Here is a 23,645-nt window from a genome sequence, read left to right on the forward strand (position 1 = left end):
CAGCCCAAGAAAACCCAACTAGAGCCAACAGTGCAGAACACACCGAAAAAACTACGTCGGCCGACATTAAAAAAACGGCCCAATGTTGTCTGGCAGCTTGGTGTGTCCCTGGCTTTTAAGGACTGTGCATGTGCAAATATTGTTTATGGTTCATTGAACAAGCATGAAAAACAAGCATTGTTTAAACACCTTCTATGATAAATGAATGAATGAATGAATGAATGAATGAATGCATTTTGTGCAGTATTTATGTGTAAATGCAGTACAGTTGTTTTTAATACAATTTTAATCGTCAGCTCTGGGGTTTACACTGAATCTGTTTTTTTAAAAGTAGCTCTATGTCTTTGCTGCTGAGCTGACCGGCTGTTAAAGGTGTAGTTCACTTCAGAATTAAAAGTTCCTGATCATTTACTCACCCCCACGTCATTCAAGATGTTCATTTCTTTCTTTCTTCAGTCGAAAAGAAAGAGGTTTTTGAGGAAAACATTCCAGGATTTTTCTCCATATAGTGGACTTCAATGGGGTACAACGATTTGAAGGTCCAAATTGCAGTTTCAGTGCAGCTTCAAAGGGTTCTACACGATCCCAGATGAGGAATAAGGTTCTTATCTAGGCCATTTTCTAAAAAAACATTTTTTTTTAAATTATATACTTTTTAACCACAAATGTTTGTCTTGCGCTACTCTGAGATGCGGCACGTTTTATGTAATCACGTTGGAAAGGTCACGCGTGACGAAGGCAGAAGTATCGTGGTAGGGCGAAAATCTAATTTTCTCCTCCAACTTCAAAATCGTCCGACACTGGGTTTTTTTTAAACCTTTTTTTGTGAAGGTTGTTTGATTTTTGTGTAGAGCCCTTTGAAGCTAGCCTGGATGCCAGCCGAATTTAGCCCCGCCCACAAAAATGTTTGCTCGGGCAATTCGGTCTGGGCTTGCTCCATAGAGGAGTAATTATGCCCGAACAGAAACTGTTCGGACCAATGAAATTGTCAGGGTGGGCTTTAGACGATGATGGACAGATGATCAACAGTAACGTAATCATCCACGTCATCGAAGGCTCTTGGGTTCAATTTGCTCTTATCCTAAACGGAGAACTTGTTCGTATATGCATTCACCTTCACTATTTCTCTCAGAAACGATGATCGAACTTTCCGGGGGGTTCTCCGGACAAAAATGGCGTTTGGTTGGCAAAATATGTTATTTTGGCAAGGTTGCCTGCTAAAATTCGCATTCCTGGGTTTATATAATCACATAATTGGGGTCGCTTCAACCCGCGGACATGGAGAAAAACACGGACTTGGTAACAGTGCAGTTGAGTTCTGTTGACATTTGACAACTAACGTTACGCATCGCTCCGTTGCTCTGATTGGTTGTGGGTCTATCCAATTGAGGTCTTTCCTGGCTCGGTTGAAACACGCCCCATAATCAAAACTCAATGGAGCGGTACCAGACTCATATTCTGACTAGAATTGAGTATGGCCACGCCAGGCTACTTTGAAGCTGCAATGAAACTGGAATTTGGACCTTCAACCCATTGGACCCCATTGAAGTCCACTATATGGAGAAAAATCCTGGAATGTTTTCCTCAAAAACCTTAAAGGATTAGTTCACCCCAAAATGAAAATTTCCTGATAATTTACTCACCCCAATGCCATCCAAGATGTTCATGTCTTTCTTTCTTCAGTGGAAAGTAAGTTTTTTGAAGAAAACATTCCAGGATTTTTCAACATATAATGGTTTTCAATTGCAACCAAAATGTTGAAGGCCCAAATCAATGCAGTTTCAAAGCGCTCAGAGGCTCTGCGTGATCCCAGATGAGGAATAGGGTCTTATCTAGCGAAACGATCTGTCATTTTAAAAAAATAAAATAAAAATGAATATACTTTTTAATCTAAATTGTTCATCTTGCGCAGCTCTGCGAGCGCTTTGTAAACACGGGCGGTACTTCTGCCTACGTCTAGCTCTAGCGTGACCTTTCCGACGTGATTATGTCATCCTTAGCACCTCACAGAGCTGCGCAATATGAACAATTTAGGTTAAAAAGTATATTCATTTTTATTAATTTTTTTGAAAATGACTGATCGTTTCGCTAGAAAAGACCCTATTCCTCGTCTGGGATCACGCAGAGCCTAAGAAGCCCATCGAAGCGCTTTGAAACTGCATTGATTTGGGCATTCAGCATTTTGGTTGCAATTGAAAACCATTATATGATGAAAAATCCTGGAATGCTTACTTCAAGAAGCTTAATTTCTTTTTGACTGAAGAAAGAAAGACATGAACATCTTAGATGAGATGGGGGTGAGTAAATCATCAGTACATTTTCATTTTGGGGTGAACTAATCCTTTACTTTCTTTTTGTCTGAAGAAAGAAAGACATGAACGTCTTGGATGTTGCTGGGGTGAGGAAATTATCAGGGAATTTTAATTCTGAAGTGAACTACTCCTTTAAAGCTGTTTCTGAATCTGTGAAAGAGAGAGAGAGAGGCAGGGGAGGACTGAGCATGTGCAGGTTCTTAAAATATAGGCTATTGATATGAATGTCCTGTTGGCACATTTACATAGGGCAAACAGGCACATAAGGCTTACACTTGGTGTGGTTATGAAAGGCTTAGCACAGAGCTGTTGTGTTATATGTGGGATGCTTGAGTTTGCTTAACTGAGCATCCCTCCTCATGCGTACTCGAATCGGCACATGGCATTACTGGCATTGACAAACTCATCACACACACATGTTGGCAGCTTAGCTCTGGGTAGCTGACAGAGAGGCAGAGGAAGACATCCAAAAACCTTCTCATATAGTAATGCTGTTTCTCAGGTTTAAGCTAACTCTTTTTGCTTACCAACTCTGAGCTCCTCTCCCTGCGCACGCCGTGTCCACTGCGATGAACGATTCTCGCTCGGTCAGCATGGGAATTCCCACTCAAGCCCCTAACAGAACCGCGGTGAGTGCGGACACACTCGCCCCGTGGAATTACAGCGCAGTGAACGCGCACAAGCTGATGGAGCTGCCCGCGCGAGCCACTACGGTAAGATGATGGAGTTTGTTATAGAACCATGCGTTTAGTGGTAGGATGCGCGCGGATTCGGATTCATCTATGAGCGTATACTGATCTGTTGTAACATATACTGTATGATCATGTGTGTTTGACTTTAAGACAGTTGTATATTATCAACACAAATTAAAAATGGAACGAATATTGAAAAGTTAACGCTAAGAGCGCGTGCGTAATCGAAAGAGCTTTGGGGAAGTTCATCAGTTCCTGCTCGTTTCAGGTTAACGGGTGCGAATTGCGATGATTCCCTCCAAATTGTAGTCAAAAGTACATGTAAGTATTGTACATACAAGTGTTGTGTTTTAAATCGCTTTAGTAAGCTTCGCATCAACAAAAGTTACAAGCAGAAGTTGCATGTTGCGTCGACGGTCATTTACATTTACTTTTCTTAGGTCTAATTAGAAATGTATTTACCAAACGCTGTTAAAAATAGCTTTAGGAGAGGAACCTAGATATCCAAATGGACATACAAGGATTTGCCTTATAAATATTTTAGCTAAGCACGCCTCATTGTTATAGCCTCTATAGTGCATGCATGGTTATGCATAGTTGATTCACAATTGTACGTTTAATAATGAACCATTGAAACTTATTGCACATGCCATAATATATGATTGAGTCTTAAAACACTTAACCAACAAAGGATGCAACTTTATGCTCGTTTTAATTAGGAATATGACCTAAAATGACTGCATTAAATTGTTTAAAAGATCATTATAGTAAAAGATATTCATTAAAAAAGAAATGATTAAGTATTTTTGTACATTTAATGTATTTTACAGTACCTGGCTGTAGACAATTAGAGCATTGAATATGTTGCAGCAAAATCTGAAATAGTATAGCAGCTGTACGTCTCCCATCAGTGGAGCAATCGAGTAATACAAGATATAGCTAGTAGTATCCATTCTGTGCATTTATGTCGAGTTATTGCTCAACATCAGAAATGATTTATAGGAATTTCTTTGATTAGTCTGTATTAAATAAAGTTAGTCTAAAGAGTAAACTAAATATAATTTCGTCGTTTTGTTCCGTTTATTTTTTCTGTAATCATTTGTTTCTAGGAATACATTTTATGTATGTTAGACATTCAAGTTTTTAAGAGTAATTGAAGTGGTACTCATTTCTCATAGTGATAAAATGAAGACATATTTGGATCAAGTCTCTAAACTCTAATCTGTATGGTGTCTTTGTGATAGTGTGCAGCTGGATTGCAGCTGCTCACTATCACCCACACACACTCCACCAGAGGTGTTACAACACGACAAGTGGAATTACTCAGCAAATGAGCACAATTGACCAGACCTAGACAATAAGAATCAGACATATTTACACAAATGTCAGTAGTAGTCCTATAGAATCATGTGGGGATCTCGCACATGGGATTGATTTCTTTAAGAGGTAAGCTATTTCCTGTCTGGCGATTGAAAATGAGTACTTGGACATACAGAAAATGAAGAAATGCTTTGTATCATTTCATCACATAAAATTATATTGATATAGCATATGATGTGGGGTCCTAAAGAAGAGCTTTATCCCATTTCAGGGCTTTAAAACCACATTTTACTAAAACATAATACTACCCAGGAAAACTATTTGCTGATGCTTTACTGCCAGTTGTCCCGTTTGTTTAACAATTCAAATGTATTGATTGCATTTATTGATAGCAATCCACACAAATGTTAGGAGTATGCATAGTGCCATATGAATGAGTGTTATGGCATTTCACAAACAGATGAGGGCCCTGTTCCTCTCATGAATCAAGACTTTATTTTTTAATGTCATAGCTACAACACAGAGCTTGCATTAATATGCTGATGTGATGAGAATACAAAGCTTAACCTCTATATCTTCCATTGGCCTAATTTGATATTCTTCAGTCCATTTTTTTTTTTTTCCCGAAAACATCAATGGCAGTCATTGTGAATCTAACTAGTTATTTTCCCCCACCAATGGAGCACTATATATCAGTGTATATAATTGATTTCCCATCTGAACCTTGTCTCATTGTGTGTTGTTATTCCTGCAGCTGTGTACTATTATATAGCTGTTTTAACCTCTCACCCTTCACCATTTGATTTCAAACAACAGACTGATTCTAGGTGTGGAGAGAATCAATGTGTGGGAGATAAAAAGTGATGCAAATGTGAGTTTGAAAAGGAGCTTGAAAGGGAAAGTGAAAGGTCATGGTTGTACAGGGTCGTATTGTGCCAAAGACGTTTGTAATTATCAGCGGGGCTCCTAGTGTTTGCCCACAGCTAATATTTGACCATCTACATCAGTCAAACAGTTTGTGATGATACTGCTTGAAAATGATCCTTTATGGTTGCATAAATTCCCCAAACCAAAGGCCTGCAATTAAATGTTTAGAGATGCCCATGTGGTTTCAAAAACAACCGGTGGAATCCGATTTTTTATTTAAATGAAAGGCAAAATACCAGCATTTGCCCAACAATAAAAGCAGTGAAAATATCAATTGAGCATGTGTTTGTCTTCAGCAATAAATACACTGAAATCACAATTGTAAGTTTATATCTCGCAATTCTGACTTTGCAACTCGCAATTGAAAGTTTATATTTTTATATTTCATATTCATTTCTCGCAATTGTTTATAACGCAATTCTGACTTTTTTTTCTGACTTTTTTCATATATATATATATATATTATTTCTATATTATTTCTGTGGTTATATATACACACATATATATATATATATATATATATATATATATATATATATATATATATATATATATATATATATATATATATATATATATATATATATATATATATATATATATATATATATATATATATATATATATATATATATATATATATGTGTGTATATATAACCACAGAAATAATAAAACACATTTATTCTTTCTTAGCATTTAATGTTTAGCTTCTATCTGCATGACTTATACTAGCTTTCAAAATCGAAGACAAGCACATGATCACAATTTGAATAATACTTTATTTGCTTTATACCATTCTGTGTGTAAACTTTCTGATCCTTGACTCTCTAATGCCAATGGGTTTGACATGAAATGTTCAAGCACTGGCTATTGTATTTTATTGTTGATGTACTTTTATCTTATGGATCTATATTTTAAACATCAGAAAGACGATAGATATTTAACCAACATCTGTTCAACTTCAGTGACATTGCCGTGTCCTTCAAGGCTTTCAGGCATTAGCATTCTTCTTAACATCTGAAATGATAATTCACATGGTGGATGTTCTTTACGTGTCCTGATGTTTCTGTCTGATTGTGCAAAGCTAGTGACATGCCTTGAAGGGACATATAGGATCAGACCCAGTGTGAAAATCTCCTTGCATACATTAAAGAGATTAATTTTACATTGTTCCATATTAAAATGCACATTAATTAATGCCAAATGTTTTGTTTTTTTAATGATCCACTATGAGCCTTTCATTGTGGGGAACATATTGTTGATTTTTTTAGTAAAACATATATTTTCAATTTTTTTTTTATGCCTGTGATAGATGCTTTTAACCTAAGCAGCAAGGTACATATTTTATCAGCATGACCTCGACGTTGCTAACGTTTTATCTACAAGCCTTAGCCATTAAACTACTAGTTCGCCTCCTGACAAAGACATGAAATAATAATGAAAGATGTGCTGTGATTTTCCTTCAAGTGCATGGGTCATGTCAGGTAGAGCAATTCAACTGAAATCTTTGTAATGAGATTGTTAGAGAATATATTTAACCCTCTGATGCATTCATTATTTAATTATAATTATAAAAGGAAATAAAGGAAAAAAAAGCTTAATGGTTTTTTTTAAAATTTAAAACAAGAATATAATCATTCTCAGTCTGATTATTTGTGATGTATTTTGAAAAAGTTGCAATTGCCAATTGCAATAGGTGCTTGGGGCATCAGAAATTATTTTGTCATAAACTGAAAAAGACACAAGGACATATAAAAAGGACAGTCATGTAGAAATAGTGAAAGACCGTTTGTCAATGTCCACCAAAGGGTTTTTACTAAAGCCAGCGTATTTTCTTTTTTCAAAGGAAGCACCGTTTATAACCAGCAGCTTGACGAGGCACTGAGCATCTTTCACACTGAATGCTGCACGAATGAGTTGAAAAATGTTCAACAGTGGAGTAGGGGCTGGACAAATCAGAGTTGCCAGGTCTGCACAACAAACCGCCCAATTGCTAATCAAAACTACCCCAATCACGGCCCAATCTAGCCCATTCACATGCGCATATTTTTTTCGGGGGATCGGTGGGATTACAAAATCTACCTGTGGCAGACTACAAAATCTACCTGTGGCAACAGTATAAAAGTAGCCCAGTTCTGCAGGAAAAATGCGGACTTTAAAAATGACACATGACCAATCCTGCTTTTACAACAAAAAAATCATTTAAAAGAAGGGCCAGAGCAAGTGGTGATATTTTTATTTTCAGAAACATATTACCTGCAAAATCAGATAGTAACACTTCAGCGGATTTTCCGTATCATAGAAACCAGACTCTCTCAACTGAAAAAAAACGCCACCGAAGTGCTCTCAAACACCCACAGCTAATATCAGTTCTGTCTCTTTAGATAAGGCAAAATGACAGTCGAGACACTAATATTACTAATATATGTTTGTAGTACATCTAGTAGTACTAGATGTTTTCAGAAGAGCACCTGCCATTTTCAGCTGGCTAAAATGCTTTGGGGGACTTACAGCCTAACGGTCAAAGGTCTCTGTATTTTGGATGTAGCATCAGACCCGGAATGGCTAAAAATGGCTCATAAAGTTCCGTCCACTGTAGTGAAGGGTTACATAATGATTCACTACGTTAAAAACTACCAAGAGTAGTTGAGAAGCCAAGAAAAATGGGTCAGTGGTATCAGTTAAAGCATGCATAGATTGAAGTCATCAGCATCTCAGAGCTGCACATTGCTTTGAAAATTGTCTCTCGATCTAATGTTTTTCCCTAGTAATGTTGTAGACATCAATCAACAGGAATTTGTGTAGTTTGAAAACTTTAGCTTGAATTCAACTTCACTTCTTTCAGGAAATACACCCCTGTTCTTTGCTGAAAGGTCTCAGCTTTTGTTGGACAGGCGGAGTAGATAAAAGAAAGCAGTGGATCAGCTGTCCTTTATCACAGTTTCTGCTTGAGAAGTTGGGGGCCGTGCTCTTTAAAAAGGTTCCTCACTGATCAGGAAACTGTCAGCTGACGGATTTGTAATTGATTGTGTGCGCTTTGCTCTTATCCTGACTGTTTCTACTAACCACAAGCTATCGTAAGTAGGGCGGCACAGACAAACAAGTTCATTCAACACAATCTGTTGCTCTCAGCCTTTAAAACAATTCAAACATATCTATAGTACTTAAACTGTTATATCTTTAAATGTAATTAAATGATTTGCTCTTTGTTGTGCATTGGTATTATACACCGATCAGGCATAATATTATGACCACTTTCCTTATATGTTTTGGTCCCGCTTTTGCTGCCAAAACAGCCCTGACCCGTCGAAGCATGGACTCCACTAGACACCTGATGGTGTGCTGTGGTATCTGGCACCAAGATATTAACAACATATCCTTTAAGTCCTGTAAGTTGCGAAATGGGGCCTCCGTGGATTGGACTTGTTTGTCCAGTACATCCCACAGATGCTCGATTGGATTGAGATCTGGGGAATTTGGAGGCCAAGTCAACACCTCAAACTCGTTGTTGTGCTCCTCAAACCATTCCTGAGCCATTTTTGCTTTGTGGCAGGGCGCATTATCCTGCTGAAAGAGGACACAGCCACCAGGGAATACCGTTTCCATGAAAGGGTATACATGGTCTGCATCAATGCTTAGGTGGGTGGTACGTGTCAAAGTAACATCCACCAAGGATTCTCAGCAGAACATTGCCCAAAGGATCACACTGCCTCCGTTTGCCCATTTTTCCTGCTTCTAAGGGTGTTTTCACACTTGGTCCTTTTCAGGGGGTCTGAGCGTGGTTCGCGTGATTTTGGCCCATATGTGAACACTCCAAACGATCTCAGACCCCTTTAAAGCGAACCGAACCAAGACCATCTCGGGAGGTGGTCTGGGTACGGATCGATCTCATCATATGGTACGGTTTGCTAAAAACACGTAATCTGAACACAAACCGCTCTTGGCTTTCTTGATTTTTCTGTTCGCGAATTCCAGTGTAGTTTGGTCATCAGATGTCTCCGTACAAATCGGCTGTTCATCATGGCTGCTTCTTCTGGCAATTCTCTACAAATTATTCGTTCACAACTTACACTTGTTTATTGCAATTTCAACCGCTTCCGCACTGTGTAAGAGAGATGCTGCGCGCCTTGCCAGTTTAAAATGGTGTTACGAGCGCACACACCTAAAGCGCGTGCACATAAGCCAGCTGTCACAGCGCTTGTACTAAACGGAATCTTTAGCGTCCTATTGCACTTATTTTGTAAGTGTCAAAAACACACAAGATTCACATAAACAGGTGGTTTTGTTTTAAGTGAATGTAAACATCTGCATTACTAGCCTTTTGTAGTTTTCCATTTCTTACTTGAATGCTGTTTTAAGGCATACCTACTTTACCTGGAAATTTTAAAGCAGTTTATTTAAATTGCATCTTTTTAAATTATTTTATTGTATTGTTTATTTTTTGTATGCTGATGTTATCATTGCCCTCTGCAATAAAATAAACATGATTCAAGGAAAACAATTCAAAATGTTATTTACAAAAGTGGATGTGTGATATAGCTAGTGCAAGAATATGTAGTATTGCAAAAAAAATTTTTTTTTTGTGTAAAAAGATAAACAACTCAATTAATTTGAAGCAATGTCATTTTATTTTTTTTATTTTTTTTTTACAAATAAATATCTTGGTTACCGAGGCACAAACAATGTGAGTGAATGGGATCAAATATTGAAGGCCGTAGGGTCAGCCATCAAACACTGAACTGGACTAGATCCAAAAAGCAACAGTATGAACACAAAGGGGTCTGGGACCCCATTCCTACTAAAGTGGACCAAAAAAGGATCTGAGTCCTCTTTCAGGTACAGGGGCAGTGTGAACGTGAAGAGAACTGGGTCCTTTTTCACTTGGTTCACGTTTTGGTCCACTTAAAGGAGTCTGAGTTTGGTTCTTTTAAAGAGGACCCAAGTGTGAAAACACCCTAACACATCACCTTTGAGGACAAAGTGTTCACTTGCTGTCTAATATATAGGTGCCATGATGAAGAGATAATCAGTGTTATTCACTTCACCTGTCAGTGGTCATAATGTTATGCATGATCGGTGTACTAAACAGCTGCAGCTCTAAAATGAAACACCATGACATCATTCTCACTCAACTAATGGTACAAATAAGCTCCTTCTGCTGTGGTGAAGTGTAATTTCCCCTACTTTATCCATTTCTGTTTTTCTCTCTTTTTCTCCTTGTCTCTTTATATCGCTCACTGAATGTCTAAGTGATAGTGACATTTTAAGAGCACTTCTCATCTATTTGTGCCGCAGAATCTTCCCTCCAAGAAGCAGCACATGCTCTCGTTCAAATCCCTCATCGATAGTCTTAACAGAGAAGCACTGACATATGAGGATTCAAGCAAATATCAGTTCTGTCTCTTTAGGCGAAATGGCAGTCGAGGCCATGCGCATTGGATACACTGATTTCTGACTTGCTTTATGGAGGTTGTCTTCGGAAATTGTGCCGTTTGCATGTTTTTTGGGGGGTAATTTTAGTTACCGCCTATATATTACTACCATTCAAAAATGTTGTGGTCAGTAAGATTTTTTGGTTTTGTTTCTGAATATAATCTCTTATGCTCACCATGGCTGCATTTATTTGATCCAATGGTAACATTGTCAAATATTATTACTTATTTATTTATTTATTCCTTAATATTTTTGTGAAAACCATGATATTTGAGAAAATAATCTATTTAAAATAAAAAAAAATTTGTAAATGTCTTTACTGTCACTTTTGATCACTTTATGTGTCCTTGCTGAATAATTGTAATTCAATTTACATTTAAAATAAGAGTAAGAGTTTTCATTTTTTCCCCTCTTATAAACACTCACCTAAAAGATTATTAGGAACAACATACTAATACTGTGTTTGACCCCCTTTCGCCTTCAGAACTGCCTTAATTCTACATGGCATTGATTCAACAAGGTGCTGAAACCATTCTTTAGAAATGTTGGCCCATATTGATAGGATAGCATCTTGCAGTTGATGGAGATTTGTGGGATGCACATCCAGGGCACGAAGCTCCCGTTCCACCACATCCCAAAGATGCTCTATTGGGTTGAGATCTGGTGACTGTGGGGGCCATTTTAGAACAGTGAACTCATTGTCATGTTCAAGAAACCAATTTGAAATGATTCGAGCTTTGTCACATGGTGCATTATACTGCTGGAAGTAGCCATCAGAGGATGGGTACATGGTGGTCATAAAGGGATGGACATGGTCAGAAACAATGCTCAAGTAGGCAGTGGCATTTAAACGATGCCCAATTGGCACTAAGGGGCCTAAAGTGTGCCAAGAACACATCCCCCACACCATTACACCACCACCACCAGCCTGCACAGTGGTAACAAGGCATGATGGATACATGTTCTCATTCTGTTTACGCCAAATTCTGACTCTACCATCTGAATGTCTCAACAGAAATCGAGACTCATCAGACCAGGCAACATTTTTCCATTCTTCAACTGTCCAAGCCCATCCGCCTCAAGAGTTGTGCGTGTTGTGCCTTCACAAATGCTTTGCTGCATACCTCGGTTGTAACGAGTGGTTATTTCAGTCAAAGTTGCTCTTCTATCAGCTTGAATCAGTCGGCCCATTCTCCTCTGACCTCTAGCATCAACAAGGCATTTTCGCCCATAGGACTGCCGCATACTGGCTGTTTTTCCCTTTTCACACCATTCTTTGTAAACCTTAGAAATGGTTGTGCGTGAAAATCCCAGTAACTGAGCAGATTGTGAAATACTCAGACCATGGCACCAACAACCATGCCACGCTCAAAATTGCTTAAATCCCCTTTCTTTCCCATTCTGACATTCAGTTTGGAGTTCAGGAGATTGTCTTGACCAGGACCACACCCCTAAATGCATTGAAGCAACTGCCATGTGATTGGTTGATTAGATAATTGCATTAATGAGAAATTGAACAGGTGTTCCTAATAATCCTTTAGGTGAGTGTATGTTAGTAGTACAGCATGGGCACACAAATGGCACTGTTTCCTGTGAATTAATCTACTCTGAGTTTCCTTAACATAATGGAAAAAGGTTTGATTTTGTGTTCCTGGAAGTAACACATTTCCAGGTATAAATTATAATGTTAGGAGAGCATCTGAGCGGCAAACCATGATTTCTGCAAACCTCCCACTGTGTAAAGAAAACCCCAATAAAGGAGAGGCACCAAAATGCAATTTGAATGAAGAACACTGCATGCAAGAGCTGAGTGTTCATAGATAGTTATGCTAGTCTGATTTTATTTATGGGTGGATAGACAGGAATAGTGAGTGACTTCCTGAATCACGATTCAGTATTGCAGAGTTTGAAATAATTGGTTGCACTTTTAATCTGTTGATCATTTGGTGATAGTTTTGTCAATTGATTGATCAACCGATTGTTGTGTAAGAAATGAATAACAATCTTGGCAGAGAATGTCTTTCATTGCAACCGAAACAAAATGTTAAAGTTTGTTTTGGGGAATTGCAACCACAAGCATAATTATATGCTGCAATCCGATTATTGTATTACTTTTGAGACCCATAAAGCACAGAGGAACTCATGTTGGAGTAGATCAATTTTGGAAGTGCTTACGATTGACCAAACATAAATACAAGGTGTGCAGGTTCATCGCCAGCTTTACTGAAACGCAATGATTGTTGCCTTTTTTGACTTTAATGAGACCTTAATGAGTCTTTTAGGCTGAGCTGGAAAAAAATGAAAAGGCGCTTTTGGTTCTCTCTCTCTATACATTTTCTGAAACACTATAAATGATTAAATCTAATTTAGAATAAGCCTTTTGAATCTAATTTAGTCAAGACCAGCTAAAACATTATTTTTTCTGTTACTTAAAATGACATAGCACACAGACTAAATAATAGGACGAACAAGAGCCATCTGATCGGATTAGTTGTGTCCAAAAAGATCAGCATTATCTCATCATGGCTCTTACACCTGCTTTTCTTTGCTGCTTAATTTTATTCTCAGCTGTTTGTAGGGAATACAATAGGATTCATAGTTTTAACCCACTTCTGGGATTCAAAATCCAATTTAAACCTGAATAAAACAGTACGTTTTTAGTGCAGATTCTGCACTATTTCTAGATCTAATCAAATAAGTACATTTTTGACGCTGATCCTACAAAGTCAGATGGTCAGATATTCTTCCATTGAATCTTTGGATCATTCTCAAGAACATGATCATCAGGTTTAATGCAAAATGTATTAAACTAAAGCAGTGTTTTTGCAGAAAACAAAGTTCTGCATTCTTCTTCCATTAGGATCATTGAGATGCTAAACTTACTCAAGGACCCGTTTATTTTCCCTCTGTTATATCATGAGCAAAGATGTCCACATACACACACATTGCATTAATCTGCCGCTGATCTGTGGCAGATTATAAACTCATTAGTTCTCAAATGTCCTTTTCTCTCACTTTGTATTCGAGATACTGAGCAGTCTTGCAATATCCGCTATCGATACCATCTCCACGTCCCCTTCTTCAAAGGCTAGCCGTAAACTTTTTCCAGTCATTGAGTGTTTTATTTATAATAAATGTGAATGATTGTCATTATTTACTAGTCTGTATTACTCATCCTTTGTATGCTCTAACTATAAAAGTGACCTACAGAGTGTCAATTCCACTTCTTTTGCTCTTGCTGGCTTCAGCCAATCGAGTCAGTAGAGTGGTTCGGGGGATTGATAGAAGTAAAAATGGGTAAAATGAAGCTAAAAGTGGCCGACTAAGACGTTGACACTGGTGAATCGAACTACAGTGTTTGATGTACTAATTGCCTCTTAAGAACTGAGCCTGACACAAGGGTGAAAAACCAAAAGCGGGCTCCACTTGCCGTTCTAAAAGCTTTTATGTGTTCTCTGTTCCACACACCAATAAGTGAATGCAACAGCTCAATCCACTGTGCAGTGCAGTCTTCAAAAACAGTAAATATGTCTGCTTAATTCCATCTCAGCTGGCTATTGAGGTATTAAATGGGTATTATAGAGATCTCAGGAACTAGGGGATTTGAAACCAATGGTATCTTGGTGAATGAGATATTTATAAGTAATGTAAAAATCAACTATTAAGATCCAATGTCCTTCACTATGTAGCATTCTTTGTTTTTTCGCTGTCCACAGGTGGCAATGGTGCAGGATGTTCGACATCCTTTCCCCACTGTTGATGTCCCAGACCACGCTCACTACACCATCGGCTCTGTCATTCTGGCAGTGGGCATCACTGGCATGGTGGGAAACTTCTTGGTCATGTATGCCTTCTGCAAGTGAGTCTAGCTATATCTTGTTTGTGTGATAGCCAATGAAATTCTTGTTAGGTCTGCTCTTCTGCAGTCATCTTTGCACTGCAAACTGCAAATTAAGATTTAGTTTTAAATTCATAAATGTATGAAAAGCTAATAATTAAATAAAAATGTATTAAAAAATAAAAAGTAATGTTAAAATAAATTAGAATGTTAGAAAACATTTATAATTAAAAATAAATAAATAATCAAAATAAAACACTAAATAAAAACCTGAATGTCATGTGACCATTAACCAACATCAGAGAACCTTGAACATGTGAATGTGTTGTTACATTATTGAAATATTAATTTAAAATCTCTACTTCAGGTAAATATTTTATATTAAACAAATGTTCAGCTGACAGGAAAAAAAGGTTGTGAATCTCTGATTTAAGGCCCGGTCACACCAAGAATGATAGCTATAAATATAAAGATAATGATAACTGTATTTGCGTCCACACCAGCGGAAAATATAGTTCTGTTTATTCTAAGTGCGCTGCAGTTTTGTTGTCTGCTGCTTTAAATGCTCAAGCTCTTTAAAGCAGGAAGGATTGCCTGATACATCAGCAAGAAAAAAAAGTGATTCCAAATTATGTTGTTTCTTGGTGCCGTTATCATTAGAGTTATGGTGTGGACCAGGGCTGGACTGGGGCTAAAATTCGGCCCTAGAAAAATCCTGCCCATGCGGCCCACAAGTTCCCCAGTGAATGTTTTTGCTAGGGTTAAGGCCTTAAATTAAATATAAATGAGTAATTAAAACTAGGACAGGAATGATGTGCAATCATTTGAATAGCAGTAAATTTACTGCTATTAAATGCTGTAATGATTTACTCACCCTTATGTCGTTCCAGTCGTACCTGTATGACTTTCTCTCTTCTGTGAAACACAAAAGAAGATATCTTGAAGAATGTTGGCAACTAAACCATTTTGGTTACCCTTGACTTCTGTTGTATGGACAAAAAAACAGACTCAAATGATTGTTCCATAGAAAAAAAGGTCATTCAGGATTGGAATGACATTAGGGTGAGTAAATGATGACATTTTGGGTTGAACTATACTTTTAAAAACAATAGCATTTTTAAAGAGTTAATACCTAATTTATGTAAGACACTGATAACTATCTTTCATGATGCTCTCATTGAACTAACAGTTTACTTCAATTAAAATTCATTAGAATTTTCTCTCTAGCTTTGCCCTTTCAATTCAGATGACAAACCAATGACAAACCGCTGTCCCTGCATGATGGGCCGTGAGAAAATAGTGCATCAGCCCACTAGGAAAATGCCCAGTATGCCCAATTACCTATCCAGCCCTGATGTGAACTTTTTTTTATTTATATTTAGAACCATTTTTAGGACTATATATTTATCGTTATCATTATAGTTATCATCCTTGGTGTGAAGGGGCCTTTAGACTTTCTAAATGAGAGAAATCAGGGAACATAAATTATGATGCTATTATACAGTATATATATATACATATATATATATATATATATATATATATATATATAGCCTATATGTAAATATTATACACTATATTGCCAAAAATATTGGGACACCCTTCCATATCATTGAATTCAGGTGTTCCAATCACTTCCTTGGCTACAGGTGTATAAAATCAAGCACCTGGCATGCAGACTGCTTCTACAAACATTTGTGAAAGAATTGGTCGCTCTCAGGAGCTCCGTGAATTCAAGCATGGTACCGTGATAGGTTGCCACCTGTGCAATAAGTCCATTCGTGATATTTCCTCACTACTAAATATTCCACGGTCAACTGTTAGCTGTATTTTAACAAAGTGGAAGCAATTGGGACCAATTGGGACCAACAGCAACTCAGCCACAAAGTGGTAGGCCGCGTAAAATCACAGAGCGGGGTCAGCGCATGCTGAGGCGCACAGTGCGCAGAAGTCGTTAAATTTCTGCAGAGTCAATAGCTACAGACCTCCAAACTTTGTGTGGCCTTCAGATTAGCTCAAGAAAATTGCACAGAGAGCTTCATGGAATGGGTTTCCATGGCCAAACAGCTGCATCACCAAGTGCAATGCAAAGCGTTGGATGCAGTGGTGTAAAGCACGCCGCGACTGGACTCTAGAGCAGTGGAGACGTGTTCTCTGGAGTGACGAATCCCTCTTCTCTGTCTGGCAATCTGATGCATGAGTCTGGGTTTGACGGTTGCCAGGAGAACGATACTTGCCTGACTGCATTGTGCCAAGGCGGGATTACACTGCAAAAAATTATCTTCTTACTTAGTATTTTTGTCTTGTCTCAAAAATCTAAATGAAGTGAGTTTTTGATTAAAACAAGCTAAATTATCTGCCAATGGGGTGAGAAAAATAATATTTTTTCTGTTTGGGACAGAAACAAGATTTCAATCAGAAACAAGATTATTTTTCTCACTCCATTGGCAGATAATTTTGCTTGTTTTAAGCAAAAGCTCAGTTTTTATTTTATTTTATTTTTACAGAAAACAAGAAAAAATATCTTATGTCATTTTACTTATCTAGTAAATACATCTTGATTTAACCATTTTTACATATTTGGACTGGAAACAAGAAAAAAATACTAAATAAAAGCATTTTTTGCAGTGTATGGTTGTTTTTCAGGGGTTGGGCTTGGCCCCTTAGTTCCAGTGAAAGGAACTCTTAGCTTCAGCGCGAGTTTGGTGTGGAGGAACTTGACTGGCCTGCACAGAGTCCTGACCGATATAACACCTTTGGGATGAATAAGAGTAGAGACTGCGACCCAGGCTTTCTCGTTCAACATCAGTGCCTGACCTCACATATGCGCTTCTAGAAGAATGGTAAAAAATTCCCATAAACACACTCCTAAACCTTGTGGAAAGCCTTCTCAGAAGAGTTGAAGCTGTTATAGCTGCAAAGGGTGGGCCAACTCCATATTAAATACGGTTGGGGCGTTTGAATGTTAAGGTCCGTTAATGTGGCGCTCGTCTGGAGAAAGACAGAATGCGCACAGAGTTGAAAGGGCTTAAATGAAGCGCGTATGGCTTTAGATAAACTACTAGAGGATATAGCGCTGAAATATCATTACCACAAACGATTTTGAGTGCTCTTTTGACGCTCGGCTCTCTTCAACTAGAAAAAGAAAAATTGTGCTACCGTTCTGTCTCGCAGTCCAGATGGAAACATGCTGGGGTCCGGATGCGGACCGCTGTCCGCCATTTGAATGTCATTGGTTTAGTTTGTTAAAACCTCAAGTAGCCTATAATTTGTTTGCCTTTTTTTGCACAATAGTGTTTAAATTGTGTTCATTGAACTGTTTTGAATGTAATTTGGATCGGGAAAAACTTCCTTATTTGAGAATGGGATGTCATTAAAGTTCATGTGCATGTAAAGGCGGGCGTCCCAAAAATGTTGTTTAGTGTATGTATATGATTTTAGATACATTATTCTATTTAATATTATTGTATATAAATAACACAATATAAAATACCACTGCCACTGATGAGCTGCCTCTTCTTTCTTTGACAGTTTTTGACAGTTCTTTTGTGTATCTTTTCAGGAGTAGGAGTCTGAGGACACCTGCCAACATGTTCATTATTAATCTGGCTCTGACTGACTTTCTGATGTGTGTCACTCAAACTCCAACCTTCTTCATCAACAGTATGCACAAGCGATGGATCTTTGGGGAAAAAGGTAATCCAGCTGTCAGATGATCATGGGCACTTGATCAAACCCATGGTTCATTTCCAGGCATTCATAGCTACTTGCACAGATGCTAAGAAGACAGAGATGTCAAGACAACTTTGCAGGGTATTTTTAACATCAGATTATCTTCATGAGACTGATTCTAGTGCAGATGAGAAGAAAGTATAACAGATAATGATAAAGGATCTCATCTGGAGAGGGATTATGCATTGATGCATAACTGTATCCCGGTGAAGGAGAAGGAATGCCTTAGTGTCCAGAGAGGTCAAAGCATATCTAGAAATGAATCAGTGTTCAGTTTGCTTGCCAAATCTGCAGGCACTGGAAAAATGTTTTCGTCTCACCAGACAGATAGTCTGATGAATCGGTGCTCAGAAAAAATAATTAGGGATCCTTTTGGCTGTTTTATCAAGCATGGGTAAAACATTGGTGATTATATTTTTATCATCATAAGAAAAATGTAAAAGCAAACATTTTTGTAAAATCACATTGAATAAACCGTTTAACACAAATTACACTTTTTGTGGAACTAACTAACAACTTAATTTGTTCATAGTACTTTTTTCTGCCTCATGATTTAATTGATAATTGATCATTTTTAACTGTAGTGTCTATATTTCTTGTAGTTTAAAGAAAGCAAGTTTTGCTTTCCTGATCAGTTGACAGTTTTAGTGTCAAATAAAGTTTATTTTACATTTGTTCAGTTTGTAGTTCTAAAACCCAGAAGAGAATTTGCATATTTGAGCCATTTTTTCTCGATAGCAGTTAGTGCATCATGACTGAACAGCTCCATACAAAGGCATTATATTACAAATGTGATATCTCATTCTATAAAGCTCACTTAAGTATATTATTGCAGTTAGAATTTGTAATATTAGTCATAATCACCCCTCCTTAAAGCACAACAGCTGCATGAAAACATATTCATCTGGTAACAAAGGTGGAATTTATGTGATGTTATAATGTTAGGCTTTCGAATAACGACTGATAAATGTCAAGTCATCCGAGAATCCCTTGATCACCGATGGTCTTGTTTAAATTCCAAACCTTTTAAGCACTTAAAGTGTGTTCTTTGAAGTGAAGTAGCTGCTGTATGATTGATGAAGTGGAATGAGCTCACTCATACTCTCTCGAGGTCTCTCTTCAACCTGAGGTATCTGTGAGAGATCTGCCATGCTTCTTCTGAATAATGTTTAATAAAAAAAAACTCAACAGTGCTGTAGGGCAGCATTATAAGATGCTGTAGAGAAAAGGGAAAGACAGAGAACTATGACACACCCATTCACAATCATCATATGAGTTAGACCCCTTTGCGGATCAGAATTTGACATGCTTTGTTTATCTCCTATAGACATCATATTAATAATGTCTCGATTATGTATTATGTATGTTCCCTGAAGGAGGGAACGGAGACGGCACGTCGGAGACGACGAATAGGAATCTAGCTAGCGAGAGCCAATCTACTTAGAGTCTAACTAAACTAGCCAATGAACATTGATTGCAATGATGCACCATGCACCAGCTACTCATGCCACGCAGCGCGGGAATAAACTAGGCACAGGTGCTTGCATCAAAAAAAGTTTTTGCTCAGGAGCCGAGTAGGTGAACTGGCACCCCATCAGGGTACAGAGGACATGGCGAAGGAACGAGGGTTACATACTTAACCGAGACGTTCCCATTCAGTCGGTCCCTTCCGACGCCACGTCGGAGACCCTACCAAAGCGCCATGGCCTCTGCCCCCTTCCAGTGCCTCCTGAGCTCGCTTACCTGATGAGACGGGCCTCACACAGAGAAGACCATCACTGCTGTTCCACATCACTTGCTCAGTGACTTATTGGATAACACTGGGAAAGCGTGCCCTCTAGTAGGAGGGAACGCTGCGGAACCAACATTGTACCCCAGAGGAGTTATGTGGAGTACAACGCCGAGCCATAGCCCGCAACAAAGAGGGGGCTCCTCTCCCAAGGGAAAGACACTGGCTTCCGTTTAGGAGTAACCGTGGAAAAATATATGGGATCTCCGCAGGGTCACTCATATAACCCAATCCCAGTACCGGTTCTCAAGGATTCAGCGGCAAAGGGCCTGATGCCAGATGCTCCGCCACGTCCAGCACCGAGGGTGATGGAGGACTCGACAGAGTTTGCTTCTGGAGAATATAAACGCCATCGCACAGCAAGCCGACAAGAGCCGGGGCCTCTCCGTGCTTCTACCAGTTTGAGTTGAGAACACAGGAGGAAACCGGCTCTACACGTAGGCTATAGAATCTAGCGAACGTGTTGGCTGTCGCCCAGCCCACAGCTCTACAGATATCTGACAGCGAGGCGCCACGTGCCAGCACCCAGGAGGATGCAATACTTCTAGTAGAGTGTACTCTCACCCTGAGCGGACAGGGCACACCTTGTGCTTGGTAAGCCAAGGTGATGGCATCCACTATCATGTGGGTTATCCTCTGCTTGGAGACAGCCTTTTCCTTCCGCTGACCTCCGTGACAGACAAAGAGCTGATCTGAGGTCCCGAAGCTTTGTGTTCTATCCACGTGCAGCTGCAGAGTGCGGATGGGACAGAGCAAAGCCAGGGCAGGGTCTGCCTCCTTTGGCGGCAGTGCTTGCAGGTTCACTACATGGTCCCTGAAGGGAGTGGTAGGAACCTTGGGCACATAGCCAGGCCAGGGTTTCAGTACCACGTGGGTGTTACCCGGCCCAAAATCTAGGCACGATTCATCGACCGAAAATGCCTGCAGGTCTCCTACCCTCTTGATAGAGGCCAGTGCAGCCAGCAGCAAAGTCTTCATAGACAGAATCTTTAGCTCTGCCAAATGCAGAGGCTTGAATGGGGATTTCTGAAGTGTTCGGAGCACCAGAGGGAGGTTGAGGAGAATTTAACCGCCTCGCCCCCCAGAGGAACCTGACGACCAGATCGTGCTTCCCAACCGTCTTATCTTCTACATGGTCGTGATAAGCAGATATTGCAGCAACATAAACCTTGAGGGTGGAGGGGGACAGCCTACGCTCCAACCCTTGCTGCAGGAAGGAAAGCACAGACGCCATCGAACATCTTCAGCGGTCTTCTCCGACTCACTGGGGGAAACGCATATTTGGGCCGGCCCAGGGGGCCAGCTGTGCGCGAGTGCATCTGTGCCTAGTGTTCCCTCGGTCAGCGAATAAAACCACTGGCAGTGTGATGTTTCTGGGGAGACCAACAGGTCAACCTGCGCCTCCCCGAACTGTCTCCAGATCAGCTGGTGGAGTCGCCATTCTCCCGGGAGCACAGCACGTGATAGCTCGTCGGCCACACGGTTGAGCACACCGGGGATATGAATGGCCTGAAACTACCTAAGACACTTTTGACTCCAGAATGCTGAAGCAGTCTCATATGAAGCAGACCGAGTGGTGCTACTGCCGCCACGGCCACCATATGCCCCAGGAGCCTCTGAAATTGTTTCAGTGGGACCGCCGTCCTGCCTTGAAATGTGTTCGGGTAGTTCAGCATCCACTGGACACGCTCTTCTGTGAGGCGTGCCATCTGTTCGGCCGAATCAAATGCCATACAAAGAAAAGAGATCCTCTGCATGGGGACGAGTTTGCTCTTTTCCCAGCTGACCAGAAGACCCAACTGGCTGAGGTGTCTGAGCACCAGGTCCCTGTGTTCGCACAACTGATTCCTGGACTGTGCTAGAATGAGATAGTCGTCGAGATAGTTGAGAATGCGAACACCCTGTTCTCTCATGAGCCCCCTCCGTGACTTTTGTGAAGACACGGGTGGGGGACAGGGACAGCACGAAGGGCTGGACATTATACTGACATGCTTGACCCTCGAACGCAAAGCGCAGAAACGGCCTGTGTTGAGGAAGAATCGAGACATAAAAGTACGCGTCCTTCAGGTCGATCGCTGCAAACCAATTTCAGGGACGGATGCCTTCGAAAATGCGTTTCTGCGTGAGCATCTTGAACGGTGATGACCACCCTTGTGCAAGCTCTTCAGTTCCTGGGCCTGATGAACCTGCAACAACGCCATAGTGTGTAAGGCGGAGGCAGCATCCCCACAAGCCTGGTAGGCCTTTCTGATCAGATCGGACAAGTACCTACAGGCCCGGGAGGGGAGACACGGGTTCCCCCTAGAGGTAGAGTTAGGGCACCGTTGCACCGACACATCATCTCCAGAGACATCTGCCCCTCCCGCCGATGCAGCAATGGACATCTGGTCATCGAGAGGAGCCCCGAAGGATACGGATGGTGCACACCTCGTGGGTGGCCCACCGCGTTCCAATGGCAGCTCTACTGGATGGGAAGTGCCGGAGGAGTGAGGGTTCCCCGAGGGTTGGTTCCCTGGGGGAAGCCCGCTCACAGTAATCCTCAAATCACCCCCTCTACTGCCAGAAGTAACCCTCTGTGGAGGGTTAGATCTAGGCAGAGGCGTGGGGACTCCACCCCTTGCGAGATGGCGTCTCGACAGCAACTCCGAGATGTTCCCACAGTGAGAACATGAATCATCCACCAGTGCTGCCTCAGCGTGCTGAACGCCCAAACACAAGATACATTGCTGGTGACCATCCCTCAGTGACAGATTAGGGGTGCACCGATCCGATATTAGGATCGGATATCGGCCGCGATACTGACAAAATAGCTGGATCGGGGATCGGAAAAATGAACAGATCCACAAGCCGATCCAGGTGTTTTTTTCCGTCGCAGCAGAACCGACGTCATTCGTCAGCTTCACGTGTGTCGCATGCTAGAAGAGACTCGGCTGTGTGGAGGAGATATTTCACGCTTGCCACGCGAACTAGTTCGCAATGTCTGCAAAGGAACTTAAATGTTTCGAGGGGAGGTGGTATTACTGCAAAGTCAGGGTTTTTCCTGCATTGAACATTTTTTGACGGCCGCCAAAGCCTAATTTGATGAGTTATTGTGATTTACGAGCAATGTAGAACAGATGCTGCGCTTGTGACTGAGTGACAGAGAGACCGATCAGAGAATTCCTCCCCCGCGCGCGCTCTCTGGGTCTTCAAAATAATCAGCGTTAGCTCTCTCATATTTCACATATTAATCCAAATCAAAAGGTCGGAAGACCGAAACCATGTTGCACGTGACACATTCGGACAAATTTGTCCTTGAAATATCGCTGGTTGTGAATTGCGCTCAAAACACATTGCCTCTTCTCTTACCAGCTGACATAAAGAATACTTTCAATAAACGGGAGACAAATTTTATTCAGTTATGAAGTGTTTTCTTTGTGTTGACATCTTTCGCGATGTTCTTACAGACGGGATTCACACACAACGTGTCTGCTAATGTCCGATTCGTGACCTGATGACTCATTTGAACAGAATCATTTTAACGACTGGTTAGAACAACTGATCTGTCCAACACTGAACTCATGAATCAGTTTATTAATTTACTCAGAACGCATCTGAAATGA

The 23,645-nt window shown here is 40.2% G+C and overlaps 1 protein-coding gene across 5 annotated transcripts in view; it reads left to right on the forward strand.

Moving 5' to 3' along the window:
• The first annotated feature begins 2,472 nt into the window (after nt 1-2,472).
• The window catches only part of opn4b (opsin 4b), a 50,148-nt gene continuing 28,975 nt past the window's right edge, over nt 2,473-23,645 (forward strand). For 2 of the 5 annotated variants that reach the window (XR_013815304.1, XR_013815305.1), the window contains exons 1-3: nt 2,552-3,025; nt 14,401-14,543; nt 18,085-18,218. Coding sequence is in view for 3 of the 5 variants with exons in the window: in XM_079800998.1 (XP_079657124.1) it covers nt 2,882-3,025; nt 14,401-14,543; nt 18,085-18,218 (421 nt within the window). In the remaining 2 variants the exon portion in view is untranslated. Of the gene's footprint in view, nt 3,026-14,400; nt 14,544-15,412; nt 15,585-18,084; nt 18,219-23,645 lie in introns of all 5 variants that reach the window. The other 3 variants (XM_079800999.1, XM_079800998.1, XM_079800997.1) reach the window with 3 other exon arrangements.

This window comes from Gobio gobio, assembly GCF_949357685.1.
Source record: "Gobio gobio genome assembly, chromosome: 20".
Lineage (NCBI taxonomy): Eukaryota > Metazoa > Chordata > Actinopteri > Cypriniformes > Gobionidae > Gobio > Gobio gobio.